Source organism: Bactrocera oleae, chromosome 2 (genome assembly GCF_042242935.1).
Source record: "Bactrocera oleae isolate idBacOlea1 chromosome 2, idBacOlea1, whole genome shotgun sequence".
In the NCBI taxonomy this organism is placed as follows: domain Eukaryota; kingdom Metazoa; phylum Arthropoda; class Insecta; order Diptera; family Tephritidae; genus Bactrocera; species Bactrocera oleae.
In genome coordinates, this window is record NC_091536.1 from 73,449,663 (window position 1) to 73,476,965 (window position 27,303).

Here is a 27,303-nt window from a genome sequence, read left to right on the forward strand (position 1 = left end):
ACGAACTCACCATACTATCTACGATGAACTGGTATACTGAAACTTTAATGAAGGGCATTGTTAGGAGAACCAAATAAAAAGCGCCCGTAATTTCGATAAGATTACAGATTAAATATGTGAAATACTATACGAACGTGCTGTTAAAACAAATTATGAGAGTTCTGCTCTAGTAATATGTTCAGAGCGCCAAATAGAGTTGAAAGCTATTTAGGAACTAAATTTGTTTCTATAGAGCTTCAACTGAAACTAGCTTTTTTCAGCATGTTTTCTGGCTATTGCAATATTATATAAACTACATTGTTAATCGAAGTTCTTGAAGAGGGCTCTGCAGCAATAAATCTGTGAGTTTATGAATAGGTTAGGTTAGTTTATTCTGTTAGGGTAATGAGCCACGCAAGATGGAGTGCGACACGTAGTCCATGAGCAGTAGTAATCCTTTAGGATGACTGCGCTTGACGCTAATTTCAATAGTTTCTGTGGCCTCACTGACGATACCTCTGCTGGTCTTTCATATCGTGGGCACCCATATGCTTGAGGCGTTACCTTGACTTAGCAAGATATGGTCTATGATTTTCTTGGTGTCTTGCTTTTAACATTTCGGGCAGTCTCCACGATCTGTTATTCCCATTCTGCAAGTCAGCAGACTGTGCCAAAATCATGTTCCTAGAGTCACTTCTATCGAGTGCTAGTTGGTAGATTATGTATTTCTGATCTACCGCTTTACACATGAATTTTGCAGTTTTGCACTTCGGTAGAACGTTCCATAACAGCCGTACACCACTTTTGGCAATGCCATCTACTATCTTGTTGCCCTCGATGACTTTGTGAGCTTGCACCCAGTGGAAATGAAGGCGCCTGTTTCTGGTAACACTCTTCACTGCTGCCCTACTTCCCATGACACTTCTGACCGATATGCGAAACGAGATTATTGCCTGGCTTGTTCCTAATCGACAAAGCTCTACTGTATCGTTGATAAATAATACAGATTTTAGGGACCGGTTTGGTAGTGTAGGTTAACAATGTGGTTATGTTTAGGTTAGTAATGTGATCAGAACTTTTTATAGGTAAAATCTGGGTTCGTGGTCAAACTCTTAATCTAAATATGTATGTTAGTACCGACCGCACCTCACTGGGCGATGTCAAGCCGCTGATGTGGAATAACTTCTGTTCTCTACTTTATAACATTCCATCTAATTGACTTTAAGTAATCTATGAAGCACTTTGGAACTATGTGAGGAGCTTTAACAATTTCAATCACCTCTAAGCTCAAAACCCATATGCATTTTATTCCGATACAAAATCACTTAGCTTTATTCACAATTATTTGTACGTAATTTTTATATTGAAAGAAATGCCTTTTAACTACTTAGTATATGTATGTATGTACAAAAAATAATATTGAACATCCCCTATCATATTTACTTTCCTGTTTGATGCATTGAAGCGTTGCCACTGATTACTTTTAATTTCACATTGTAAAACACTTAACATTCCAACACAGTGTCATAACTGATTAATGATACTTCGCCTCAATATGGGTGTGTGTGCGTGTGTGATTGCGTATGCATGTATGTGGGCTGGACAAATCTGTCAATTCACTGACAAATGCAGTTGATGGAAATATAATACCAGCGCTGAATGCTGCTCGCTTTTCTAAGTTTTCCATACTCTCACTGTCCATTCTTGCCACCACAAGTGCTCTGCCTTTCCTACTGCACTTCCTACTTTCCTTCTTACGCTTACTGCTCGGAGAAACCGTTAGCTGCGCGTTGCGGCGAATGGACTTGTTTGCGCAGCAGATTTCGCTTTTTCTAAGCATTTTTTTTTGTTTTTTTTACTTTTTCTACTCACAAACTATAGCGTTTTTACAGCTTCTTGCATGGACAATGCCTCACAATTATTATGTTGCATGAGTTGGCAACAGTTGCCACATTGCACTTGACGCAGTGAGTTGGTGTTTTGGGCGAGAGCCAAGGCCAATTGCTGAACGGTGACCAAGGTGTTGCAGTGGCACTAACAGCGGTTGTTGTTGCTTTTATTATTATTGTATACGATGTTTTGTTGTTATTGTAGTTGCTGTTTCTGGAGTTTTGGTTGTTGTTGTTTTTATTTTATTTTGTAGTTTTTGTTGTTGTTGTTGTATTTAGCACCGTAAAGCGCTTTGGTTGGCTGCCAATGGTCAAGTGTCGCTCACTTTCAAGCTACTGGCTGTACACACAGACACACACATTTACAGCAATGAAATGACAGTGGAAGTGTCATGCTTGCGGTCAGTTTCCTGCGGCAGCATCGCATATTGCATTGTCATCGCCACCATCAGCATCACAAGCATCGCCATCATCATCAGCAGCAGCAGCAGCAACAGCGTAAAGTGTTGCCGCGTGGTCGTTGCCATCAAAGTATTTGCAACAATTCCACACGTGTTGCATGCTTTACATGGGCGACGTCTTGCACCTTGCCACAACGGCGGCAGTGCAACGACAATTGCTGCAACTCAATTAAATTTTTTTACGGTAAAATCTCTAAGCATGCAATTGCTATGGCGGCGCTGACAATACCACTACACGCGCGCACACACACCGACGCGAAAGCACACTAACTACGGTAGTAATTTGCATAAATACCCACACACACACACACATGCGCGTGTTGCTAATGATTCAATGCGCGATGTAAGGCAAAATATTTGCGACGGAATTTAATTGTCGTGATGTTGGTGTTGCATGCAACAATGCAATTTCCATTCAATTCATTCACTTCTCTGTTTGTTTTTGTTTCGCGTTGCAAGTGCAACTTGTACTCGTATCCGTAATAAATCGATTTGGCTTCACCTTTTATTGCCACCGAAATCCAGTTCATTTATTAACTGTGCGATTTTATGCTTTTTACGTTCACATACACACACACATATATATATATATATAAATATGCAGACATCCTCTTAACCTCATATAACTATTTGCCGCATCATCATCCAGTTTTCGCCAATTTGCACCAATTTCACTGCACTTGCCTCTGTGCGGTCGCTGCTCCGTTAACGAGCGCACTCATATTTAGAACGCAATTAAAATACAGTTATTTTCGGCATTTGTTAACACAGAAATATTTCAATTGATTCGCTTCTTAACCTTAATTTTTGCAGTGGTCTCGTTAAATATTTGTTTGTTTTGGCTGCCTTTTACTGATGCATACTTTTTAAATAATTCGAATAGTTTCTGTTCTGGGAATATCGTTTAAGTGACAAATACAAAGTCTCCGGACTACATTCAACACACTGAGCAGCTCATGGTGCACCTCCAGAAACTAGGATATAATATGAGCATCTACATGCACTTCCTCTTCAGCCATTAACAGATCGCTTTCCAAAAAAATTTAGACGACTTAAGCGAAGAATAAGGCGGACGCTTTCATCAGGACATTCACACTATGGAATATGGCTATACCATGGTGGTTGGAATGCAAATATGATGGCTGATTACTGCTGGAGCATTCAAAACAAGACTGATGTTTCTACTCATGCAAGAAAAGCACATTAAAGATAGTTCTTTTTCATGTCTAGTTGGGGCAATATATTTTATAATTCTAAAATTGTAGTATTTTTGGCTAAAAATGTAATATGTTCATATTTCGAAAACTAGAGCTACTAGAGAAAAACTGCTAAGAATCAACGTGACAACATCATACAAAATCTGGTAAGAAAATTCATAAAACAAAACTATTGTTTTCCAATGTAAGGTTTTTCGTTTTTAGTTGAGTGGAAAAAAGTATTTTAATTATTATCAAATGTTCATATATCTATGCCGTATATGTGCTTTGCTCTCTTTTTTCATAAAGTTTAATTCACAAGAATTTGAAAGCGTTAAAGTTTTGAATATTACAATTATCACGAACATTGTTTGAAAATTGTATTTAAACACAGTCCTTCTCTATAAAATTTGAAGGTCCTTTGAAAGTAAAAATACAGTCGTTTGAAAAATATAACAACTGAAATCTTATACCTTGTTTCGAAGCCACATATAAGTGAATAGTATGTGTTGTAGTTGCCAAGAAAAATCGTTGCCCGTTTTGAAAAGTGGAGTTTCCAGAAAAAAAAACTAAATTTTACGTGCTGAAACTGATTAAGATAAACGCTTCGACACTATAGCGGATTAGAAAGGAAATTTATTTTTCCAAATAATGTTTTTAGGACTCTTAAATGCATTTTTGGACTGCCCTATGACCATAATTGTGCACTTGAAAAAATTTCACCCCTGAGTGTTCTCAAGTTACTATAAAATGGGATATTATTGTATGATATTTGAATAATATTCTGTTAAATAATTAGTAAATACGACAATGAGAGCAAATACTCTTCAGCGTCTCGGAAAAAGTCTGTTTGCAGTGCCCCTGATAACGTGATGCTGGATCATCCGAAATCAAAAAAGCAAAGTTCATTTGTTATATAATAGTTTTGCCCAGATAACGCTGAGAGTATTTTTTGAAATAACCTTTTTTTTTGTTATTACTCTTTGCAGAAAAAACACGATTTTGTGCAAAAAAATTGGTTAGTTTTTTATTTTAAAATGAAAAATATTAACAAATTTGAGAAACTCTCCAGCGTTACCTCGTAAATTTTGTATGTAGCGCTTTAAAGTCTTAAAATCTAATGTAAAACGTTCATAGAGCAAGTATAAAAATACTTATAGCTTCGTTAATTTTGCTCCAATCGACTTGAACTTTGGACAAAATATGTTTGATATATTATGCATTATTTTTTAATGAAACAATTTAAAAAAATTAAAAACCCTATTCTCCCTAAAACTACATAAACATTGTATCATCAGTAACGTTGAAGTGAAGAGTATCAGCTGATATTCATAAAGACTTCTGATAAAATTCAATGAAAGTCATGAATTCATCGAAAACTTACCCCATGTGAGAGCACCAAGCTGTTAATCGATAATATCGAATAAGAGTTGATGAAACAATGCATGGCAATCACCGTGTTGGCATCAGGGAGATTGAAAGGACCTTAAAATCTCTTGTGGATCGACTCAACACATTTTGGTTATTGTTTTGGGTAAAAAGGGTCTCAATGCAAGGTTTACATCAAAAAGAAATTAAACTTTGGCTTGACAACGTAGCTGAGAACCCTACATTCATCGCACGCATAATTACTGGTAACTAAACATGAATAAATTTGCGCTTGATACTTACTGGACCTTTAATGGTGAATACTTTCTTTAAACCACTCCTTATAGATAAATTAAAATGCTGTCTTTTATAAGTACATTAATCGATTTTTATTTATCGAATTCATTTACAGTTTTCACTTAATCGACTAAATTAAAATGTAGTATATATTTAGGCTTAATATATGTTTCACTTTATGTAAATTTCAGTAAGTTCAAGTTTTCTACTAAACGGACATAAATTATTTCAATAAAAATAAATGCAATAAAATATTTCTTAATTGTCTGTATTTAGGACAATCATACTTATAGGCAATTCAGACAAGCCACTAATTTAATCAATTAACGTCTCATTTATACTAACAATGTTTTGTGAAAATTGCTGACTGACTGATTTAAGTGGCTGTCCGAAACGCCTATTAATATGACTAACAATCAAATCAATTAAGAATTCATGGCATTTATAATAAAAAGTAAAATTAAAATGCATGTGAGTGTATTCGTTATATTTCAAACGATTCGATTAAATATTAAATAAAATGTTAAACCTTTTTAGCTATTGCTGCCTATCTCTCTTTTAATTCGCTTATGTGATTTTTCGTCTTTAAATCATAACATTACTCAAAAGTTATTATTCAACATTTAATCCATTATACCGAGTTTTTTGAAGAAATAACGTATATCAAATTAAAATTGCCGTCCATGTCGTCCGTCGAAAGCTCGATCGTAAACTTTGCACAGCGACTCTGTTCGCGTGCTTGAAGAACTTTTGCGTATTGCTGTTGAGCTTTTTGTAGAGTTGCCACCACGAGTGGCATAAACTTTCGAACTGCTGGGTTTTTCTCTAATAGCGGGCTTTCGTCGTCGCTGACGCAAGTGGCTCCAAACAGCGATTATAGCCAATTGTGTCAGCAGAAAAACAGTGAGAGCTAATATGAGACCTAAGGAAGAAAGTTAGTGAATTTGAAGAAATATTATTAGAACGCCGTAAGATTATAACAATTAAAAAAATGTAAGATTATAACAATTTCTGGCAAAAATCAAATTAATTTTATTTCTGGTTAGAGGCATCCAAAACGTGAAATACTAATTTATTAAAAATAAACGAACAACACATAGCATATGAACGATAACTTATGAGCTTTTGTTGATTTATAAATGTGTTTCTAGTTTTAAACTTAGTAGAAGCTCTTCAAATACTACCACAGCTTAAAGCTCAGTAAGTTACGCTAAGCCTCATGATGGTTTCCTCGTAATCGCCTCTATTACCATATATACATTACAGAAAATTGAGCTGATTTTCACACTCGTAAAATATATTTCACTTACCGATCGCATTAACACAATATCCTAATTCAGCATTGCCGCCGATGAGCGTCTTCTCGTTGTCATCATTCGTGGAGGTTTTGGTGTGCTTCTGTTGGCGCTGCTTCTCGAAGCCGAATTTGTCGGTAATCTGTATTGATTGCACCAACAACATGTCCTCTTGACTAGGTTGGCTGGTCGAGGTGGAGGCAACTGCGGCACGTTTACTGCGCAGGCGTAAAAGTCGTTGTCGGCTTATGAGTTGTTGATGTTGTTCTTCTTGTAGTTGTTGTTGCAGCTCGTGGCTGGTGTACACAGAACTCTCAAATGCTGTTTCAATGGATAGAAAGGGAAAAATAAAACGAAAAATAAGTCATCAATGAGTAGAAAGAAATTTGAGTAGCTCTCTTAATCTTTTAATTAGGGAATGTGAGCTCGTTTTTTCAACCCATATGCAACACTTAACTCTCCGGCCCTCACCTGTTACATTTAGAGCACGTCGTCTGCGCCCATACGAACTCATTGACTTCAATTCACCGCCGATATCCTCTTGGTTGCATTGCACAGGCTCGCAAGTTGGCATACAGGGTGTGACCAAGGCGCGAAATTGTACCAACTCGGACGTTGGGAACTTGAAGGCATCAAATTGTGCGAGTAAAACTTTACCCGAAGTCGAACTCTTGTAAATCGGACCCATTATAAATTGATCGGTGGGACAACCATTCGAATCGATCAGCGTAATCTCGGCATTATCACTACCATCCATGGCCACGAGCTCACGCACAAATATTTCGTAAGGACTTTGCGCATCCAGTATCTCGAATTTCAGTGCTAACGGATCACCAACTTCTGCTGTGCGCAGCACATCACTACCATCACGTGACGTGATCTTCATTAACACATTTGGCGAATCGACGATCACCTCTTCGCTCAAAGCAGGCTCGAAGTCGTCCTTAATATCTAGCAGCACATTGTTCGACACCGATTTGTTCGTCAAATCATAGTGACACGTCACAGCTAAACCTAAATCGGAGGAGGTCACAATGGTGTCGTGATGTTGTATCACCACATCATTCATATAGCGACCGGTGTTGCTTTGACGCACGTTGCATTCGAGATTTTGATAGCCCATGCGCAGCTCAAATTCTAATGAGTTCTTCACATCCATAGCACAAGATTTAGGCGAGCCCTTTGCGTATACTTTACCATCGAAGAGTTTGGAAGTGCGTATGCGCGCAATCATGTCCATCGCACCGCATTCGATGGTCACATTGTAGCAAGATGAAAGTTCGTAGGTCGTCGCTTCAGGTACAGCCAGATAAGGATCTTGCACGTCGTTAAGTGTGATGCGACTGTGATGTGAGAGACGACAAACCATATCACCAGTGTCACCATAGTCGTACGAGTGGCATCTGCGGGAAAAATACCGTGGTTAACAGATGTAAGGAAGAGCTACTGTGGAGCTCGCAGGGATTGGCATATTCCACTCTTTTCGTGGGTCGAGATTTTGCCGTTTTCATCTATTCTTTCATATAATTTTATAATAGAATTACCAAAATGTCCATTTGGAGCTATTTAATCAGGTTTTAAAATAAATAGTAATAGTTTCAGTATAACTATAGCCAGCGCCCTGTTCACGGGGATGACTGAAAGGATGAGCTTCCAGGTTTTTAAATCTTAATATCGCAAAGGTGGGAAAGCGAAGAACTAAGTGATGAATAGCTTACTAGACCTCTTGCGATCCATTTTGAAGCCATAGTAATCTTGCGACAGCGCAAGAATTAATGGTAACTCAGTGCTGAGCAAGCTCCCTTGAAATCCAGCTATCCAGTAGGTGGATGCACAAAGCGAGCGGAGCTGCGAGCAACTGTCATTCTATTGATAGTATGGCTAAGATGCCTTTGCTTCTCAGCTCGTCAGCTTTGCAGTTACCTGCGATTCGACTTGGTCTGGCACTCATACTAGTCTTATCACGAAGTGCCCTTGAAATCGATGTTATGCATTCCTTAAGTGACCTTATATGCACAGTTAGTAAGCTCAAGGCTAGTATTGCCGGACTGCTATCAGAGTGGATAGTCAATCCGAAAAGGGCTACACTCCGGAGTATAAGATCTGCTGTTACCTTATTGGCAACAACTTTGGCTTGAAAACTCTGTTTCAATTCCACTAAGCTGATAAGCTGTTATGTTTTGTCGTTATTTTATCGTTGGATGAATGCAGCAGACTGGAAGAGCTAATTCGAAAAGGAATTGGCTGGCCTTCGAACGTATCTACTTTTTAGTTTACAATAAGTTTACGAGAGCATTGTATCTGTACATGTCTGTTTTATTTGTTTTTTTTTGAGAATTGTAGAAAATATTCAAGAAATGGTTTGGGTAGTGTACTTTATAACGAGCACAAAGTATTCAGTGAAGATCATGAAATCATCGAAAACTTGCCCATGTGCGTCGTTTATTCATCTTTGTTAATGACAATACTTCGAATGAGTTAAAAAAATACTTAAAAATTGTCGCGTGGGAATCAATGAGACAGAAGAAGATCTCAATGCGGTTAATCTTTTGTTTATGAAACGGATCAAATGCAACATTACTGTTGACGAGACGTGGGTTTATGAAAATGACGTCAAAACTGCCCAACAGTCGTGCGAATGGCGCTACAAAACTAAATCAAAACGAAACAAACAAAAATTCTTGGATGGCACTGAAGGCCATCCCAGTCCATGCCTATAATAAGTGTTTAAAGAATCGGTTTAATAATTGGATGAGGCATGCTTGTACTGGCTCGGAAGCCTATTTTAAAGGCGATAATAAAGATTTGTACTGAAATGCGTGAAAATTTATTATTTTGTGTCAAACTTGATCAGATGGTAATACCAGTTGAGAGTGTTTCTGGCATCTGGTAGTCACAAAATCAAGCCACTCAACTTGGGTGGTGACCCTCATAAACTACTCGTTCTAAAAACTGCTGAGAAAATTAACAAAACATTACTTTAACTGGCATTACTTGCACAAACCCACAACGCTATAGCTATTATATAAGTTGAAAGGAAATAAGCAACTTTATAGAAGTACTACAAAATGCTATAAATAATAACAAGCGTTGGCGGCATCCCGAATGTCATGTTGCATGCCACCACACATGATATATTGACATGTTAATATATGAGTATTGGCTATTATCGAACGTTATTGCAACCTACAATTATGGTGCGAGTACTTATAAGTGCAACTTCATCTGCCTAAGTGTGCCGAGCAGCTAAGGCTAAGTCCACAGAGAGTAGACAGTTAAGGCAACAACATGCAGAGGAGTGCTCGGACATCAGCTATGCACTCGACGGGTTTATTTTTTTTTTTTTCACCATTTTATTATGCCGTTTACTGGTTTATGTATGTAGTCATATTTTTGCAATTTTGTTGTTGCCAGTGGCACCTGCTGCACTTACCTGTATGGCGCATTCAAACATAAATCACGACACTCATCAAAACTGCCAATATCCTGATATACCGAATCCACCGTTTTCAATATGCGTCCGGGTAAGCGCTTGAATTCACACAATTTATTTGGCTCATCGGCGCAGTTATTCTCCAGATAATCGACAGTATCTTGCTGCTGGAATGCGCTCGAGCCGCTCAGCGTCATGCGATCCATTTCGGAGAGTTCACAACTTTTTGTAATGCGATCGAAATTGGCCGATCTATAGCGAAAGAAGAAAGGCGGCAAACAAAGTAGGGGATTAGTGGAGAGTAAAAAAGATAGAAACTTGTGTTGTTGTTATTCTTATATGCTTATTTGCTACCAAATGCTAAGCTATAAAAAGCGCTATGAAATGTTGTTAACTAAAGCGTTCTGACTAAGTTTAAGTTTAGCGTCGCGCATTCACCGCTTACTCTGTGCTTGATTTTCAGCAGAATTGATCACACATAAATCTGCTGTCCCGCTTGTTTGGCCGACCGCTCACTATTGAGCGCGTCAGCCATTATTCGCAACTGATTAAGCTATTAAAGGCATCAACACGATCATTCGGTGAATGGTGCAGAGTTATGAATGACGGCGACTGAATGAACGCTGTGTGAGGAGCGATGAGTGATAAGTGATGAGCTTTTGTGCGCATTACTAAGCACCCATTATGGTGAAGATTGCGCATTAAAAGCAAATTTATTCGCTATTTGACTGGGACGTGTGCTTGTCAGTTGCAAAAAAAAAAAATATAATTGCGCCCCAATAAATCCAATTTATTGAATAAATAATTATGGCTAATGAGCGGCGATTACTAAGTAGAGGAGTGGTGGTGATTAATTCATTTTATGTTTTATTAGTAAGATGCTACAAGTCTATATGAAGTCTAGTTAATATTCTTGTGTTTCAATTAATGACTATTTTATATAAAGACAAAAAATTAGAATACCTTTATCGTTACCATCTATGACTATTTGTTTGCTTGAATTTTGTGGATATGTAAGTTGGCGATATCGACCCACACTGGTGGTAAAAAAGAAACTGCTGCATGGAAAATATACCTGAATAAATACATTTTGTTAGTTATGCTTAATACTGATCTCATGTTTATAAGTGGGTATAATGTATGTACTAGCATAATCGATATTTTAATATTGTGCAGCAAGTGGTCTTTAAAGGTCAGTCTAGGGACTTCAATCAGTCGTAAGTATCTCACACACTTTTCCGAGTTAACGCCAATAGAGTTCCGAGAAAAACTCCTTGCTGGGTGAAAAATGCTTCAGTTTTATTAACAAGAAATTTGTTAAGCAAATTGATAAGTGCTGTTGAAGTGCATATGTGATATCAGGTGCAATGGAGACTCAAGCATGGTATTGCAAAAATGGAGGAAATCGGAAGTAAAAATGTTATACACATGGAGTTAGCGCACCCTTGCGGATAACTCGCATTTATGTGAATTTTGCGAGTCTGTGCCACAATCAGTTGGACTATAAATTATCGATTAGTTACATAACTAGGTATAATTTTAAAATGAACTAGGTAATGCTTAAAAAGTGTCATTTTGTACAAGAGCCCGTTGTGCCAAACAAAGTCGAATGTAACTATGGTATCTAATGAAATCATATCCGTGGACTTGGAGTTTGGAAAACTTGTTTTGACGTTTATTTTTAGTCTAAGCAACGGTTGCATGGTGTTATGCTCATGTCGGAATCCAAGTTGTATTGGTGGGAGTACTACATAATCTTCTAAGAAAGTTGACAATCCTTCTTTTGCAATTTTACGTACTGACAACGAAAAACTTATTGAATACGTTGGGAATTATGATGGTTTTTTACACTTTAATATCAATATAACCTTTGAAGTCTTTCATCGGATCGGTTAGTAGTATAGACGAAGACATTCGTTTATAATTCTCGTGATATACTTCAATCCACTCAGAGGCAGGGCGTTAAAATCTCAGAGAGAATGCTTGTGAATGCCTCTTTAGAAATTGTTGTTTAAGAGTCTAAATCGCAAACAAAGTTGGCGACTCCTGATATAGTTGCCTAATTACTAAGATTGTTAGAGTAACAAGAATTCATTTCAAATATAGCTGCTAAAATGTGCGCTTTCTATACCGGAGTGGAAAAAGAGCTAAAATTTTGTCTTAATATTGGTATTCTAGAGTTACTCATCTTATTAGATAATATTCAAAATGGATAAGAGTTGCCTTCTAACACCACTAAATGAGTGGTAATGATACAGTTTTAATTGCTGAAAATAAGCGCCTTACTCACATTAATATTATTGCCTTATATCAGTGGTGCTGTACAAGTAAGAGCTAAATTCTATTTCGATAACTTTGTTTATGCTTGAGTCATAGAAAATCATACAAGCTGGATAGCTTCAATAGTTTATAAGGTATGGACATTAAGCTTAATAGAACTCAGGTTCACTCTTAAATTTACTTACTCCTTTAAATATGTAACTATACTTGTATAAGTGATAATATTCACATATTTAGCTTGATAAGTAACTGAATTATAGTTTGTATTTCCGAAACCCAATTTTTTCTTTTTTTTGATTTGACAAAATTCACGCTTATTAGTAAAGTTAATTCGCTTATAAGGCTTGGGAAAAGTTGGAAATTTGTTTTAATATTTTAATATATATTATCTTATATCTTTATATATATTATTTTAAGACACTGAGTCTGAGCAACATTAAAGTATATATTTTTGTGTTTGTTTTCCGTTCGTTTACATATTGTACAAGAACAAAAAGTGAAATTGTCATATTTTATCGTTTTCAGCTCTCTTTCTTTATTTATCTATATGTTATATAATCACTCTGTTATTTGACTCACCTGCATGTGAACTCCGCTTGACTCAAACATAACTGTATGCAATCATGACGAGTTTCTGCTGGGAACTTGCGCTTCGTATAGCCAATTAATTTGTTGCCCTGAACGCGATCGATATACCAGGCGCGAGAGCAAGGGCGTTGGTTGAGGCAGGATTTTTGGGCATAAAGAGTAAAAACGGGGAATTGCGACTTGGCAAGAGCTCCTGTTTGGTAATTGCATAAAAAAAATATATATACATATATATTTATATTGAAGTTATTAATTTTATCAAATTTTAAAATAATTTTTTAAAGTCAAATGCAAAAGCAATAAAAAAACTTAAAAGTATATATGACTTTCTTTATATAAAATAGGACCCGACAAATAGCTAATTGCACCTACTTTACATGTGTGGGTTTATTATTGTTCTTTTACTTCAACAACATGTCGCTTTGTTTATAAAAAATTGTCTAGCTTTTGTTTTTGAGCTTTGATTTGTTTATTATGGTACAAACATTTTGATGTTAATTTGATAATCTTATATTATTATTAAATTAGAATATATTAATATTTGTTCAGTGAAAAATATTTTCGGTAGAGATTATTAATATACCTATGTCCTTCAAAACTCACCTGGCAACTTATCCGCATTCGCCGAGAAGAGTACACATAAGCCAGTCTCATAATTTGCCGCATGACAAGCTGTATCCTTGCGACAGGCGTCCAAGCAGTCCGTTAACATCAGTGTACCTGGCATAGACGTTAACAACTTTCCGGGAGCCGAGAAGACATAACTGTATCGTTAGGGATAATGAAAGTATACAAATATGTTTAGTAGGAGCGAAAAAATTTTTTTTGTTGTTGTTTAGCCTGAGGATTCTCTATGTGTAGATTATAAAAAAAGAAAACTTTTGGAAAAAATGTTTTTTTTAACATCTCACTTTTAAAGTAAGTTTCTAGTTAAATTTTTTTTTGGTTTAAACTTTTTACATTTATATAAAAATTACCGAATTTGACGGTTTTTGAACCAAACTTTATTTTAACGCTTAAGGAAAGCATGTTGTCGTCTAAGACTTTTTTTTAAAACTCCAATAATGACCACAAACAATTTTTTTAAGTTAATAACTTGTAATTGACCAGAAAGAAGACTCTACACAGCTTCTAGAACACTTATACAAAAAAATTTTACGATATAAAAATCGAAGCTTTTAGATAATTGAGATCTGCCTACGGGTGACTTTTTCTTTTGGATAATATTTGTTTATCTCTTTCTAATCTTTAAAGTTGTATCATAAATTATTGAAAATTTTCTGTCGACAATGTTGCCTACATTTAGGAGCATACTTCGAATTTCTGCACTGTTTTCATAGGCAACTCCGAAAAGAAAATAAACTTAAAATTTCTATTCCTTTTTTCACTTACCCGGTAATAATCTCGAAACCAATTAGCTCTTTGTCACATTCTCGAAAATTGCTGTCTTGATCGTTGGCAATATCATTGTCTTCGCCGCCTTTGTCAGTGAATTCTATATCTTCATCACCAATATCTAATTGTAATTCCTTGTTTTCTTGCTGCAACTGCTCAATCGCTTTTGAATTGTCTTCACTTTGTGCAGAACTGGCTTCTTTATTATTTTCCAACGCCACCAATGAGTCTGCTTTTGTAGTTTTATTGGCTATACTTGTGACAATCGCTACTGGGTTGCCAACGTCTTGCTTTTCTTCGCTGCTAAGCGCTTGGTAGCTGGCAGCTTTGGCTGTTGCTCCTGTAGCTTTGCCACCTGATTTTTCATTGCCAACTAAGTCCGACCGCGAGTGTCTGGCGGCGCTTGAAGTTATGGGCGCAGCTATTAGCAGCGATAGCAGAAGAAGGCAAGTTGTGACATTGTATGTGTGTAATGAGCATTGTCGGTGTCGCATTGTTGATGATTGCGTTGCGATTACTTTTAAGGGGACTGAAAAAAAAAATGTAAATGCTTTATTAAATATTTATATTATATTATATATTTATAAATATTATATAATATTTTATATAGTTATGGTAATATAATCTCTCCAACTTCCATAAGAGTTCCAATCGCTTGTGAGATAAAAGTTAACAGATTTAAATTGTGGCGTTTGTTTGATAATCATACCGAAAGCTGCAAGTTAAGAGTTTAACGTCCGAAAGAAGACTTACTACTAACTTTACCAAATATGTGGCTTAGTGTTAAAATAATCAATTCAAAACCGTTTTCTAAAAGCTTTTAAATTATTATACCAAATTTTTCTTAATATGTAATGTATATTATGCTCGTATATTTGAGCGTTTCTGGCAGGTTCGTCGCCTAAGTCTTTTGCATCCAACTTAAGCAGAATTATCTAATATTTAGCTTCCATTTCGTTAGAGTGCATTCCACTTCTTTGATTCACAAAAAAGCTTACAGTTATTAGTCTAGAATTTACCACTCATTTCCATTTCCTTAAATAATAAAGAATTTCCAAATGAAGCACACAACAATAGTGAACATTATCCAACAAAGCATAATAACAACAAAACCCGAAAATGTGAATGACAACTAAAGAAACTCCTATAATGCGTTGAAAGTGTTTTAGAAATTCTGCGAATTCAGTTTTTGTTGTTGTTGTTTTTGGTATATTTTAGTATGCTTGTAGTTTACTGGATGCTGCCTTGAACAAATATACAGACTAACCTTAAATGTGTGACTTCGTTAACCGCTATAATTTTATTGATGCGGCCTCCCCAGATGCACCTAAACTACAGTTTATGCTCAGTAGCAAGATTTTTTTGTTGTTTGTCAGGCTTTGTGTGTTCAAATAACAGTTCTTATAGCTTTGTTCCGTTGGTGAGCAATAAAAAGATTTTCTACCAAATATTTTTCGTAAACTTTTCCACATGTGTTTGTATTGTATATATATATACTATATTTGGGTATTTAAATTTAAAAAAAAAAGTTTCCCAGACACAAATGAACTCACTTTTTGCTGCCATACAAACGGCAGCATATAACTAGCGGTTAAACCGTTTTTGTGTTCAAACACTTGGTAGTCATCTCTTTTTAACAAAGGTATAGGTATGTGTGCAAGTAACAACAAGTGTAGTTGTGTCAAAAGATTCAAAAAACTTCTCTATTTTTTTCAAAATGAAAAAGTTTTAAACATATGGTGAAAACTCCTCTCAAAATTTCATGAAATTATTTATTTTAAAGTGTTGCGACGATATTTTTCCCTTTAAATTTGTTTTTTATTGCATACTGGTAGATTTAAGTTTATTATAGATATACATTCTATATCAAAGTCTACTGACTACTTGGTGAACCACTTGTAGACTCATGTAGAAACATTTCGGCAAACCAAATTGTGATTGTCGAAATTAATATTAGCTATTAGCTTTTCGATTAATATTTCGAAGCTCAGGCATCATAATGGACTGCCGTTTACAGCTGTTCAAATGAGATACTTTTTGGCTTTTGTTACGGGGTCGACTTTTTAACCTGACCTATACTTAGGAATTTTACTTGTTGTAGCCGTAAAAAGTTCCTACTGCTCTGTGATCACCCTATAGATCAAATAATTACAAAAATAGTGGATGATTCGAACTATATTATAAACTCTTATACGTATAATTAGTGTGAGCGAGTAAAGTTTATCTGACCTACTAATGTATCAGGCAGATTATCTGACCATTCAAAGTTCATTACTTTCAAATATAATTTTGCAAACGACTGAAGACAAAGTAAAACAAACTCGTGCGTGCAAATAATTATGGTGCAAAATTTGGTTTTTGTCTGAAACTACTACGGCAGTGAGCCTAAGCTTTGGTGATGCTGTTAAATTGTGAAGCTTCTATAAGTATGACAATATATTGTAGTTGTTCTAGTTTTTTTTCCTGCAAACAACACATATTTTTCGTCTTAGTGCTAAAAACATTTAGTACCAAAAATATTAATTATTTTTTTTTTAAAAACGATTTTTATTTTGCTCCAAAGCATGTTTATTTTTTATACCCTGAATAGGGTATATTATTCTTGCCAATTTGCTTGTAATACATATCTGAACATATATACATAAATGATCAGCATGACGAGCTCAGTCGATGTTTTTGTTTACCCAGACGGACTCTCCGTCAGACCCTCCGCCTGCATATATACGCAGTAGTCGCTCAGTTTTTGAGATATCGATCTAAAGTTTTGTCAACGTCCTTTTCTCACCAAGAAGCTGGTGATTTGTCGGGACGGTCGACGACTATAGTATATAGCTACCATATAAAAAGAACGATGGGAATAAAGTTATTGTTTGGAAAATTGTTTCATTTGAGGAGATATTTTCATGAAATTTTGCATAAGTTATTGCCTAAGACAATGATGCAATCTCCAAAAAATGGTTCAGTTCGAGCCAATATAGCATATAGCTGCCATACAAACTGACCAATGCAAGTTCTTGTACAGATTTTTTGGTATTTGTGAAGAGTTTTGTTCGATTGCACCAAAGCTAACATTTTTTTTTTTTTTTTAAATATTATATAAGGATTGTTAGTTTTTTTTACTTCTTTTAGAAACTACACACACACCTACATACCAGTTTAGTTGTAGTTTTATGCTTTATAGAGACTTCAAAAGTTTCACACTAACAGTTTTACCACCTTATGCACATTTAGACATAATTTCAAGCAAACATAAAGCATGTAACTTTGCCATCAACAGATTTTCACTTTTTTTTTGAAAGTAGAAGTAAAAAATTTACAGTTCGTTGCGTGCCACTGTGCATTTTGGCGGCAGCACATCTTTTATTTCTTTATTTTTGCCTTAGGTGCCTTAGAATTTCTAAGTTGCCGCATTGTTGTGTCACTTTACATGTGTAGTCTCCATTATAAAAGCTTTTTTTTAACTTATTTTCTTTTACATTTCCCCTTATTTGACTGCGCCCGAGGTGTGAGGGTCAGCTCTTTCACTTTTTCATTTACGCAGGTGTCAGACATGATCGTTTCGCAGTTGATATACAAACTAAATGAGAATATGAGTTTTTAACGAAGTGTATGTATGAAAGCACCCTGTGGAAATTTTATTTTTTTGGTTTGACATAAATTTGATGAACGTTGCTTCCGTAGCAAGTTTAGAGATCATAGGAACGGGTGCGTCGTTGATTATAGTATGAAGAGATATTTGTTGTTCGTGCTATTGAAATTGATTTTGAAAAGCCAAAAATACATTTTATATATTCAACATTGATTCTTAAGGCAGCATTGAGCCACGTTTCTCATTTATTTGTGTTTATCACTATTTTCGTAGATCACTTTGTCTCACATCTTGCATCGATAACAAAAATAGCATCTTGAAAGCCCATTTCAGCTGATTGCTACCATATTTTGTTGCGACGATTGCACTAACATGTTTAAATAAAAAAATTTCTTTGCTGTAATTTATTTCTTATCAGCTTATGTTTTTGCTATCTACAAATTATGGCTGCTTAATTTCAATAACTTTTACTGTCTCTGGTCGCATCATAATCTCTATTGAATGAAACGCGATTAATAGCTAACTGTGCTAATGCGTTTACCGGTGGATTTTAAAGCTTTTTACTATTATGTTAATGTTATTATAAATTATTTATTACTAATACTAGTTTCTCAATGAATTTATGCTCTTGTCTATTTGATTTGATTTTGCTTATTTTTGGTTTTTTTAATGTGTTTTTTATTGTGTTCAACGCGTATTTTCCTCTATTTAACGCTTACTCACTTTTCATTAAAAAATAGTGGCGATATAACATAATCTATATCTAACGGGAAATGAAAGTTACGATTTTCTTGCGATCATTACTGCTTTTCAATTAAAATACGGCAAATATAAAAGAAGATCATAGCATGCCATCATTTGATTTTCATCTGTTTTTTGGTATTTTTATGTTTTGGTGCAACTTTCTAAAGGAAGTAATTCTTTTTTACATACGGTTTATGCTGATCATTAATCAGTATGATCAAGAAAGCTAAAATTTGAGATTAACCAAAATTAATTTGTTTATATTAATTTGTGAAAATTTTAACCGCACTTACTCTTCATATTACTTCTATATGAAAACATTAAAATAGACATAAATTATTGTAGTGAAATGCGTGGAAACCCGTTTAAATGTGAGAAACCAATATCTAACAGAATTTAACTTAAGTCTAGCAAATTTGGTCTGCTTGCTTTCCACAAAAAATATTTTGAACGGGATGGTTTTCAATCAATTTTACTATGAACTAATACACTCACATACTGTAAAGAATTTGTAAAAAAATCAATTAAGAAAAGATAATAGCAAAATGTTTAATCAGGCTGACTATACAAAGTTAACTTTTTTTCTGGAGAGGTATTTGCCATCCCGAAAGCTTCAAAGGGAGAAAGCTTCGAAAAGCACATTTTGTATTTGCTTATAGTCCACCAAAAGATATATTTGGCTTCCTCCAAATTTCTAACGGTCTCTTTATATATAAATTTATTCTTTATATATAAATTGATTTGAGTGATTTCAGCTGAAAATATTGTGAATCACCAGCTAGATCAGCGGTAATAAGCATGTGGCTACCATATATATTTATACCCCTCTACCTTCACTGATACATTCTGCACCAAAAGCATCTCAAATTGATTACAATCAACTACATGGCCCCAATTCAATCGACCCTTATATCATTTTACACACTGATTGCAAAAAATCAGTGCTCTCATGAACGCAGAAATAAAAGGTCAGAATTCAGTCAGAATTTCTCAAAAACTGTTTGAGAACTATATAAATTTGTTGTAAATATGTTATATCATATTATACACATGTTTATACTCCTAAGTACTCCAATTTTTAATTATGAAATAATTTTTACCTTCCCAGTCTCTCCCAAATTTATTTAAATAATATGGCTAAATTCGAATCATAAATACCAATATTTGTGAAAAATTGTCCCAGTAACAAAATATTGTTTGGGCAAAGAAACGCACACACATACACATTTATTTTTATAATGAAAGTATTTACATACATATGTTTGATGATTTCAAAGTCTGTATGAAACCCAATAAAATAAAAACCTACTTTCGTCTTAATCTAATGTCAAAGATAAAAAAAAAAACAGATAATCAAATTGAATTACTACCATATTTTGGAAAGCTGATAAAGGTACTGCAGCGCACTATTTTGTTGTAAAAGTGTTTGTGTGCAACATATAATGATTCCTTCCACTCTACTTAGTAACAAGTGGAAACATTTAATAATGATGTGACCAATAAGCTTACCTAAATTTATTTATTGCCAATTCGCCGCACTTGATTATTATTGATTCAATTTCGCTTTTTTGCTTTCACAAATTGAAAATAAGAAGAAAAGGGCGAAAAGTAAAGCAAAAATATAGCAAAAGCATGACAAATGGCAATGGCAAACTGATGGAAGAAAAGCACAACAAAAATATTCTTCGAGTGAAAACAAGCAACAAGTGCACATTCTTTTTGTAATTTCAATTTATACATATATATCACTTATTCTTTTGAAAACGTATTTAGGCGAGTTATTTGTTATTTGTTGTTTGCTTTTTGCTTTTTTTGTAATGCCAAAATTGTTATTCAAGTTCAAATTCAAAAGACTGTCAAATATTTTGGAGCACAAAAATTGTCAACTATACTACAATAGAGTCTTCTTTCATTTATTTACTTTGTCACGCAGAGTTCAAATACCTTTGTATGCTTCTAAGTAAATTGTTTGCCTGCTGAAAGCTCACTTGGCTCATAAATAATTGCAAAAAAATTATTTCATGCTCATTGAACATACATTTTTGTCATTTTAATTTACCGTTTCTTAAAATAAGTAGTAAAATAATAGTTAATCGAGATTTTAGAAATTTTTATTTTTTAAGCAGTTTATATATTCAAGTGCCAGAAACTGTGAAAATTTGGACATAAAATTAATGCTTGTAAATTGTATAAAATATTCGGAGAGAATACTAATTTGATCAATTGAAAATATACTCATTTGTCGGAATCGCCGATATGGATAGTGATCCGCATATAGTTGCCATACAAACTGAACTATCAAAATCAAGTTAAAGATTTATTTTACCATTTAAAACTAAGCTATAAAAAATGCATGATGCAATGCTTCTGTAATTAGATGCAGCCGAAGTTAACACCTTTTTTTTTGTATTTTATATCCGAGACTTTGTATAAATATTTTTAAAGTAACTGGTGCTTTTTGGTATAACTTGTGGACAAAATTATATTAGTGTAATCCGTAATATTTTGCATGAAATATTAAAATAGTAGTTATTATAAAATTAGCTAAAGACCTACCTTGTATATACCAATAATAAATTAATCCATTATAATCTTATAGCCGATGACAGCTGATCGTATTTATGTTGTAATTGTAATATCAAAAATGCCTACCTACTACATATACGCTATATGAAATAGACATGTACATAATTCTTATGACTGAAGAAAAGCGAGGAACGTGCTTGACACAAAAGACTTAGGCAACAAACTTTTTCCTTTCTTTTTCGGTTTTTGCTTTTTTCGATCGTTTTTTCGCTTTCATTATGTTAGAAAAAGCTGACAATTTATGTCAATAATAAGCCGCATTACTTTTGACGTCATTATTGCCTTTGAAGTGTTGACTTTTATTGTTCCGCAGCAAACGCACGCGTAGTAAAAGACGGTTTTCCAATTAAAATATCGTTCAATTCGTGATTAATTGTTGTGCTGTAAATTGGATTGGACAGTGAAACAAGTCGAATATTTGGGAAAAATCAAAGCTACGCGTGAGCATTTAGTAATTTAAGTATTTTTGAGTCATTTGTCATAATAAGTAGCTTTTATGATCTATAAGCACCGCTTGGTAATTTATTTATGGCTACTATTTTTCGAAAATCGCCATTAGTAAATAGTGTGCCTTACAAGTGGACTATCAATAATATAAAGAAATATATTAGGGCTTAGAAATTTGAATTTATTTGTTGTAAAGATATATATACATATGTAAATTTATTTATATATTTTATATCATAATTAACTTTTTTTCATTATACTTTTTTTAAGCGTTACAGAAAGTTCAGTTTAAAATAAAAATAATTAATATTAAATATAAGGCACACTATTTACAAAAATTGCATACAAGTATATTAAAAATTTAAAAAAAAAAATTTTTTATTTTTTTTGTTTGGTATTTGGTATATATATCAAATCTTGCTTAAAATAAAACTTCTCACAATTTTATCTTAACATCCTATTACATTTTTTCCAGCAACAACAACAACATTTACCACCTCTCAGTCGCTGCGGCAACATCAATGCTGCATTCATACCGTCTGTCTGTTTATGCAACAGCTCGCGCTGCAACACAAAGGCGCTATTTAGCTGGCATGAGTTTGCATTATGTTAACAGCAGGCTCAACAAAAAGTGATTAGCGCTTGGCTAAGCACACACTACAAGACAGCAAGCAAGCGCAGAAGCTACAGAATTTATGTTCTATAAATTTTTTATTTTTCATTTAATATTTTTTCTTTCAATATGCAGCTTTGTGCCGCGAAAGCCATACTTCCTTTGTACATATTTTTATTACATACATATTTGCACGTTTTTTTACATATATTTATTTTTTACTTTAACTGCTCCGCTCCTGTGGTAAGTTAGTTAGTTAGCTCTAATGCCCTGAAACAAATTACGTTAATTTAATTCCCTACGTACTAATTCCCTTCGAGCTACCACTACACACCACAGCTAAGTTGCCGCTCGTATATGTCGAGCGCAAAATGGTGCAGCAGTTGAGCAGGCGCAGCAGCTTTTATCAGCTCACTACTGGCGTTGCTGTTGCATCTGCCGCTGAGCGTTTCCTGCCTCTATCCTGCCCCCATATGAATTTATTGTTTTGTTGCCTTCTCACTGTTAATTGAAACCTGCTGCGCCATCAGTGTCAGCCCGCTTCAAGCCTCATAAAGATTCAACCAGCTCTGCGATGCGAAATCATTTGAATTGCTGCCGTTTGTGGCATAAGTTAGTTGTGCTTGTGCATTGTAAGGGGCAGCAGAAGCAAAACAGAAATATTTAGCTAAGCTTTAATGCCAGCCCAGCACTTCATTTCAAATGAAACTAGAAAACAAAATGAGTGAGCCGCTGACGGCTGGTGTTTTGCTGTGCAGATCAGCGCCTTCTATGCTCCCTCAGACTGACTGCAGTTTCTTTCCAACAACAATGCATATTTAGCGCTTTGTTTGTAGGGTGTTTGAGTTAGTCTGTGTTGTTTGTGGGATGTGTGGTAAGTATATTACAAATTCCTGCAGCAGTCCTTGACTTTTATTGCTTTACCTTTTGGTCGTGTCTTAAATGTTTTACAATCGCCCGTGTTGCTTACTTTGCCCTTAATTCGTTGCAGTTAAAGTTAACACGACATAAAGAACTGACAGTTGTGAAAACTGCAAATAGTTCAGCTGTGAAAATTGGAGAAAAAACTTCACAAAACTGGGCGTTCTCAATGGCAATGAGGCTCTTCGGGTCAGATTTCAGTCATTTAGACAACGTTCTTAGTATTTACCTATATAATTTTCAATGGTCCTATATTTCTGTTAATACTCTTTAACCATAAAAATTTCTTGAAATAAGCTGTATTAAAGAATATTACTTGAAATATACAATTTTGTTATATAATTCATATGTAAGATTGACTTCAATTAAGCTCTGTGCTATATAAAAATATTATTTAGATAATTTCTTTAAAAATATTAGTATTTAAAATAAATCGAAACAAAATTTTCAAAACATAAGCCTCAAATTTAAGAGTACCAAGAAAAGAATGTTACAACAATGAAAATATTGTGTAAACAGGGTATGTGTCCATGCTAACTTTGGCTACCATAGTTTCAATCCAATTTTTAATCGTGCATTAGTATCCATTGAGTCTTTTTGAGCACTTGATTACCAATTAGTAAAAGAAAAATTAATAAAGGTCGACTAAACTGAAGAAAAATGTATAATGATCTACATATTTTAAATAGCTTTTGATTTCGTCTGGTATAAGAAAGCGAGTATTTAAACAATGAATGAATGGACATATGCAACGAAGATATTAAGTTTTTAAAACGATTTATAGAACTACCTCATAGTCGTTTTATGTTTCTACATTTAGAAGATTCTCAAGGACACTCATCAGTGAACTCTCTTCGATATTAGTTAGTAGATTACGTATCTGTTTCGGAGAAGAAACAACGAAATGCCTGATTCTTCGAAACATTTTGGTTGATATATTTGACTAAAAGCCTCAAAAGTCATTACAAAAATAAATTGTTTTCTCAAAGAGAACGTAGAGAAGTAATAATATTTTCTAAGATCCCTGTTGCATATATCTTTATGAACTCATTCAGGAAGTCCTAAAAGTCTATATTAAATACTATTTGCTCCATTTTCAGGTATCTACATACTAAAACTTCTCATAAAAGACAGACAAGTCATGTATTTTTTGCCTTGAAAAGGCAACATCACATTCTAGCTTGATTGTGACGCCACTATGATCAAACGCGTTACAAAAATTAGAGCTCAGTCATCACATTCAACAAATTTGAATTCTTTTCATATTTTCTGAACTGCTGAACTCCTGAAAGAGAGGGGGTTTGAAATATTTATGAAAAGGTTTCAACGACGAGCTTGAAACAACGCATATTTTCAGAGAAGTATGCCTAAAATGAGAACTCAGGAGCAAACTTGCTGAAATAAGCATAACCAAAGAAAGTTTTTGAGACTACAAATATTAAGATCATATTTGTAATCTCAAAGAGAGAGTAATATAACACCATAAAATGTCAATATCCAATACTCCATTACATGCAATTTTAAGGTTATGGTGAAAGCAAGGTACTCAACTGTTAAGAAAACTGATTAATTTTAAAGCAGGTTTATTCAGTGTAGTCCTATTCTAGTCCGAATTTGACTTCATCCACAGATTTTCGAAAATATTTAGATAGTCGACACTTCTATATATAGAATACAGATAAATTAAAAAGAACATATAATAATTAAAATTTACTTCACAAATCTTGAAGATTATTTCTAATATATGTATGTACATACTTTCAAAATATTAAATATCAGCATATATTATGTTAGGTAATAAAAAAGTTATTAGAAGAGCAAAAGAGATATTTATTCTTCTCAGTAGAGTTGCGAAATGCAGTTATTGGGTTACTAGCAACCAGCTTTTCCACAAAAAAAAATATTTTAAAGTGCTCTTAAATAGCATTCTTAAGTAAACAAATTATATAATCTTAAATAAGAGTTATAATTTTGTTATTAAGAAAAAATAATAAATATTGCTTACCGTCCACTCTAATAGAATTTTTAAGACTATGTTATAATATCACTTGTGTTAAAGTTTTTTTTTATTCTCTCAGTTTGAAGCTATTTTTCTAACTTATTACATTTAAAAACCGTCAGAATATTCTCTCTTCCTTTTAAAGCCATCTAAAGTACTTTTAATTGCTTTCAAAAGTTTTGTAAGCTTGCTATAAAGACATAACTATTTCACAAAATGCATTGCACAGTTTTGTTGAATGTCACACAGTCAGCTATTTAACTGCAAAAAGATCACTCTCTCAAAATAACACACGCACTTATTTACTTTGCTCGCACACTTCAGTTCACCGTATTGATGGCAACGAACTAACACGTTGTAAGGTCGACGTAGAACTAAAGGTTTTAAGCAGGGAAAAGTGTTGTTATAAAAATTAGAAAACTTCTTTCACCGGACCAGTATGCATATATGCATGCATGTGTGTGTCTGTGTGTGTATGCAGAAGAAATCTGAGAAAAGCCATCAACAACTTCTTTCAAAACTTCCTCTGCGCAAAGCATGTACAAATGCCAACACAAGCACACCAGTTGCTGACAAGATGTTGCGCTTTAAAGAGCATAAAAATCTCTCAACCTTTAATGGTTGCTTACTTTGTTGTCATGTTGTTTTTGTAGTCTTCTTGCGTGGTGTGGAGCAAGATGATGCCTTGTCTGCATTGCATTGTAGTTAGCAGACAATGAGCAGCTAAGATGTCATCATCATCATGATGATGAGGCAAAATGGAAAAGCAATATTATTAAAAGTAGTTATGTATATGAGTATTATCGTCAATGAACTGTTGAATGAGTTCTAAATTAACATGATTCGGAGGATTTCGATTTTTTTCAATGAAATAATAGAAATTTAAATTGATTCTTCATGAAGTTGCTTATGTAATTTTTTGTCGACCTTGCACAAGACCTGTCCTGAATTTCATTTAAATAAAGTGAAGCATTTTTAACTGTAAATTTTCCCCTGCATATATAATTTTTTTATAACATATGTATGTAAATGAATGAAAACCTTTTTTGGCAACATTTTTTTGATTCGTGTACAAAAACATAAAAGTATTCTCCTACTAAAATATTTGATATATAGATATTTGTAAATTAAAAAAAAAAAAATTATACATTACATTGAAACTGTCTGCACTTAAGAAATGTTATCTTTAACATAGAGAAGAAAGCAGTAGCAGTAGCCCTCATATATAAGCTTGCTGTACAACAAATATACTACTAAACATATATTCTTACATAGAGTACCACCTTCAACGTCATTTGATATGCTACGTGCTGTTAAAAAGTGACTCCCTGCTGTATCTTTACAGAGCAGACTTCTTTAAATAGCAATTTATTTATACTCTTCACCAATGTGCGTCGCTCTTCGCCTTCAGTTGTTTTTATAAGCCCAGTTCCATTTAAGCAATTGCGCTTGACCTGCTGCAGATATCTTCAGCACAACTTTGCGTGAGTACCGCGTGGTAGTGAGCATCTATTTATGTTAAGATCGTACATTGACCGTGGCTGCTTTAGCATTTGGTGCGTATGCTCACTTCTTATTACTCAAAGTCTCGGGAATTTAGCCTAAACATGTTCATTACTATTGGTTTTTAATAAGAAATTTGGTGGCTGCAAACTATGTATCACTCCATTTAATTCATATCACATCACCTCTTATAACATCATGTGAGTGCAAGTAACATAGCACACATGCAGCCTCACATCTTATCGACGTTCACATATTATCATATAATCAAGGAAGGTATTCAAATAAAATTACATCATATCAACCGAGATCACATAATATATCAAAATGTCGTTTACAAACACATCACAGGAGATCATATTAACCAAATAATTATCACATGACATTATATCAAGATATTACTTTAGTTAATATCACTTTAAGACCAATCACATCGTTTTAAGTGATGTCATAACAATTGTCTAACAATACATACGATTTTATCATATAACAAGAGCACATATCAAATCGCATTATATAAGATAATATCGCTTGAATTATAATATACAATGCCATATCAATTACAGTCTCACAGTTTATATCGCATTAAAAGAGGTCATAAAAACCAGAGTCACATCATATCAATTCATAAGTTATTATCACATAAACGACAATCATATCATATCAAATATATTTAATAAAACAATCGTACAATTATAAGCATATTACATGAGATCATAC

The 27,303-nt window shown here is 34.1% G+C and overlaps 1 protein-coding gene across 1 annotated transcript; it reads right to left on the reverse strand.

Moving 5' to 3' along the window:
- Positions 1-5,607: 5,607 nt before the first annotated feature.
- On the reverse strand, positions 5,608-25,436 carry LOC106621046 (uncharacterized). The gene is made up of 8 exons (XM_036367982.2): positions 25,087-25,436; positions 14,179-14,710; positions 13,390-13,550; positions 12,778-12,979; positions 9,919-10,170; positions 6,957-7,888; positions 6,501-6,806; positions 5,608-6,112 (listed from the first exon to the last, which is right to left on the reverse strand). The coding sequence occupies exons 2-8, from the start codon at positions 14,673-14,675 to the stop codon at positions 5,859-5,861; spliced, it is 2,604 nt and encodes an 867-aa protein (XP_036223875.2). The 5' UTR covers positions 14,676-14,710; positions 25,087-25,436; the 3' UTR covers positions 5,608-5,858.
- Between the last annotated feature and the right edge of the window lie 1,867 nt (positions 25,437-27,303).

What these genes read in the sequence shown, in the direction of transcription:
- LOC106621046 (XM_036367982.2), bottom strand. Translation starts at nt 14,675, where the DNA reads ATGCGACACCGACAATGCTCATTACACACATACAATGTCACAACTTGC. An exon ending in GAATGCGGATAAGTTGCCAG is followed by an intron (nt 12,980 to 13,389) that starts GTGAGTTTTGAA and finishes ATTACCAAACAG; the next exon opens with GAGCTCTTGCCAAGTCGCAA. An exon ending in TGTTTGAATGCGCCATACAG is followed by an intron (nt 7,889 to 9,918) that starts GTAAGTGCAGCA and finishes TTTTTCCCGCAG; the next exon opens with ATGCCACTCGTACGACTATG.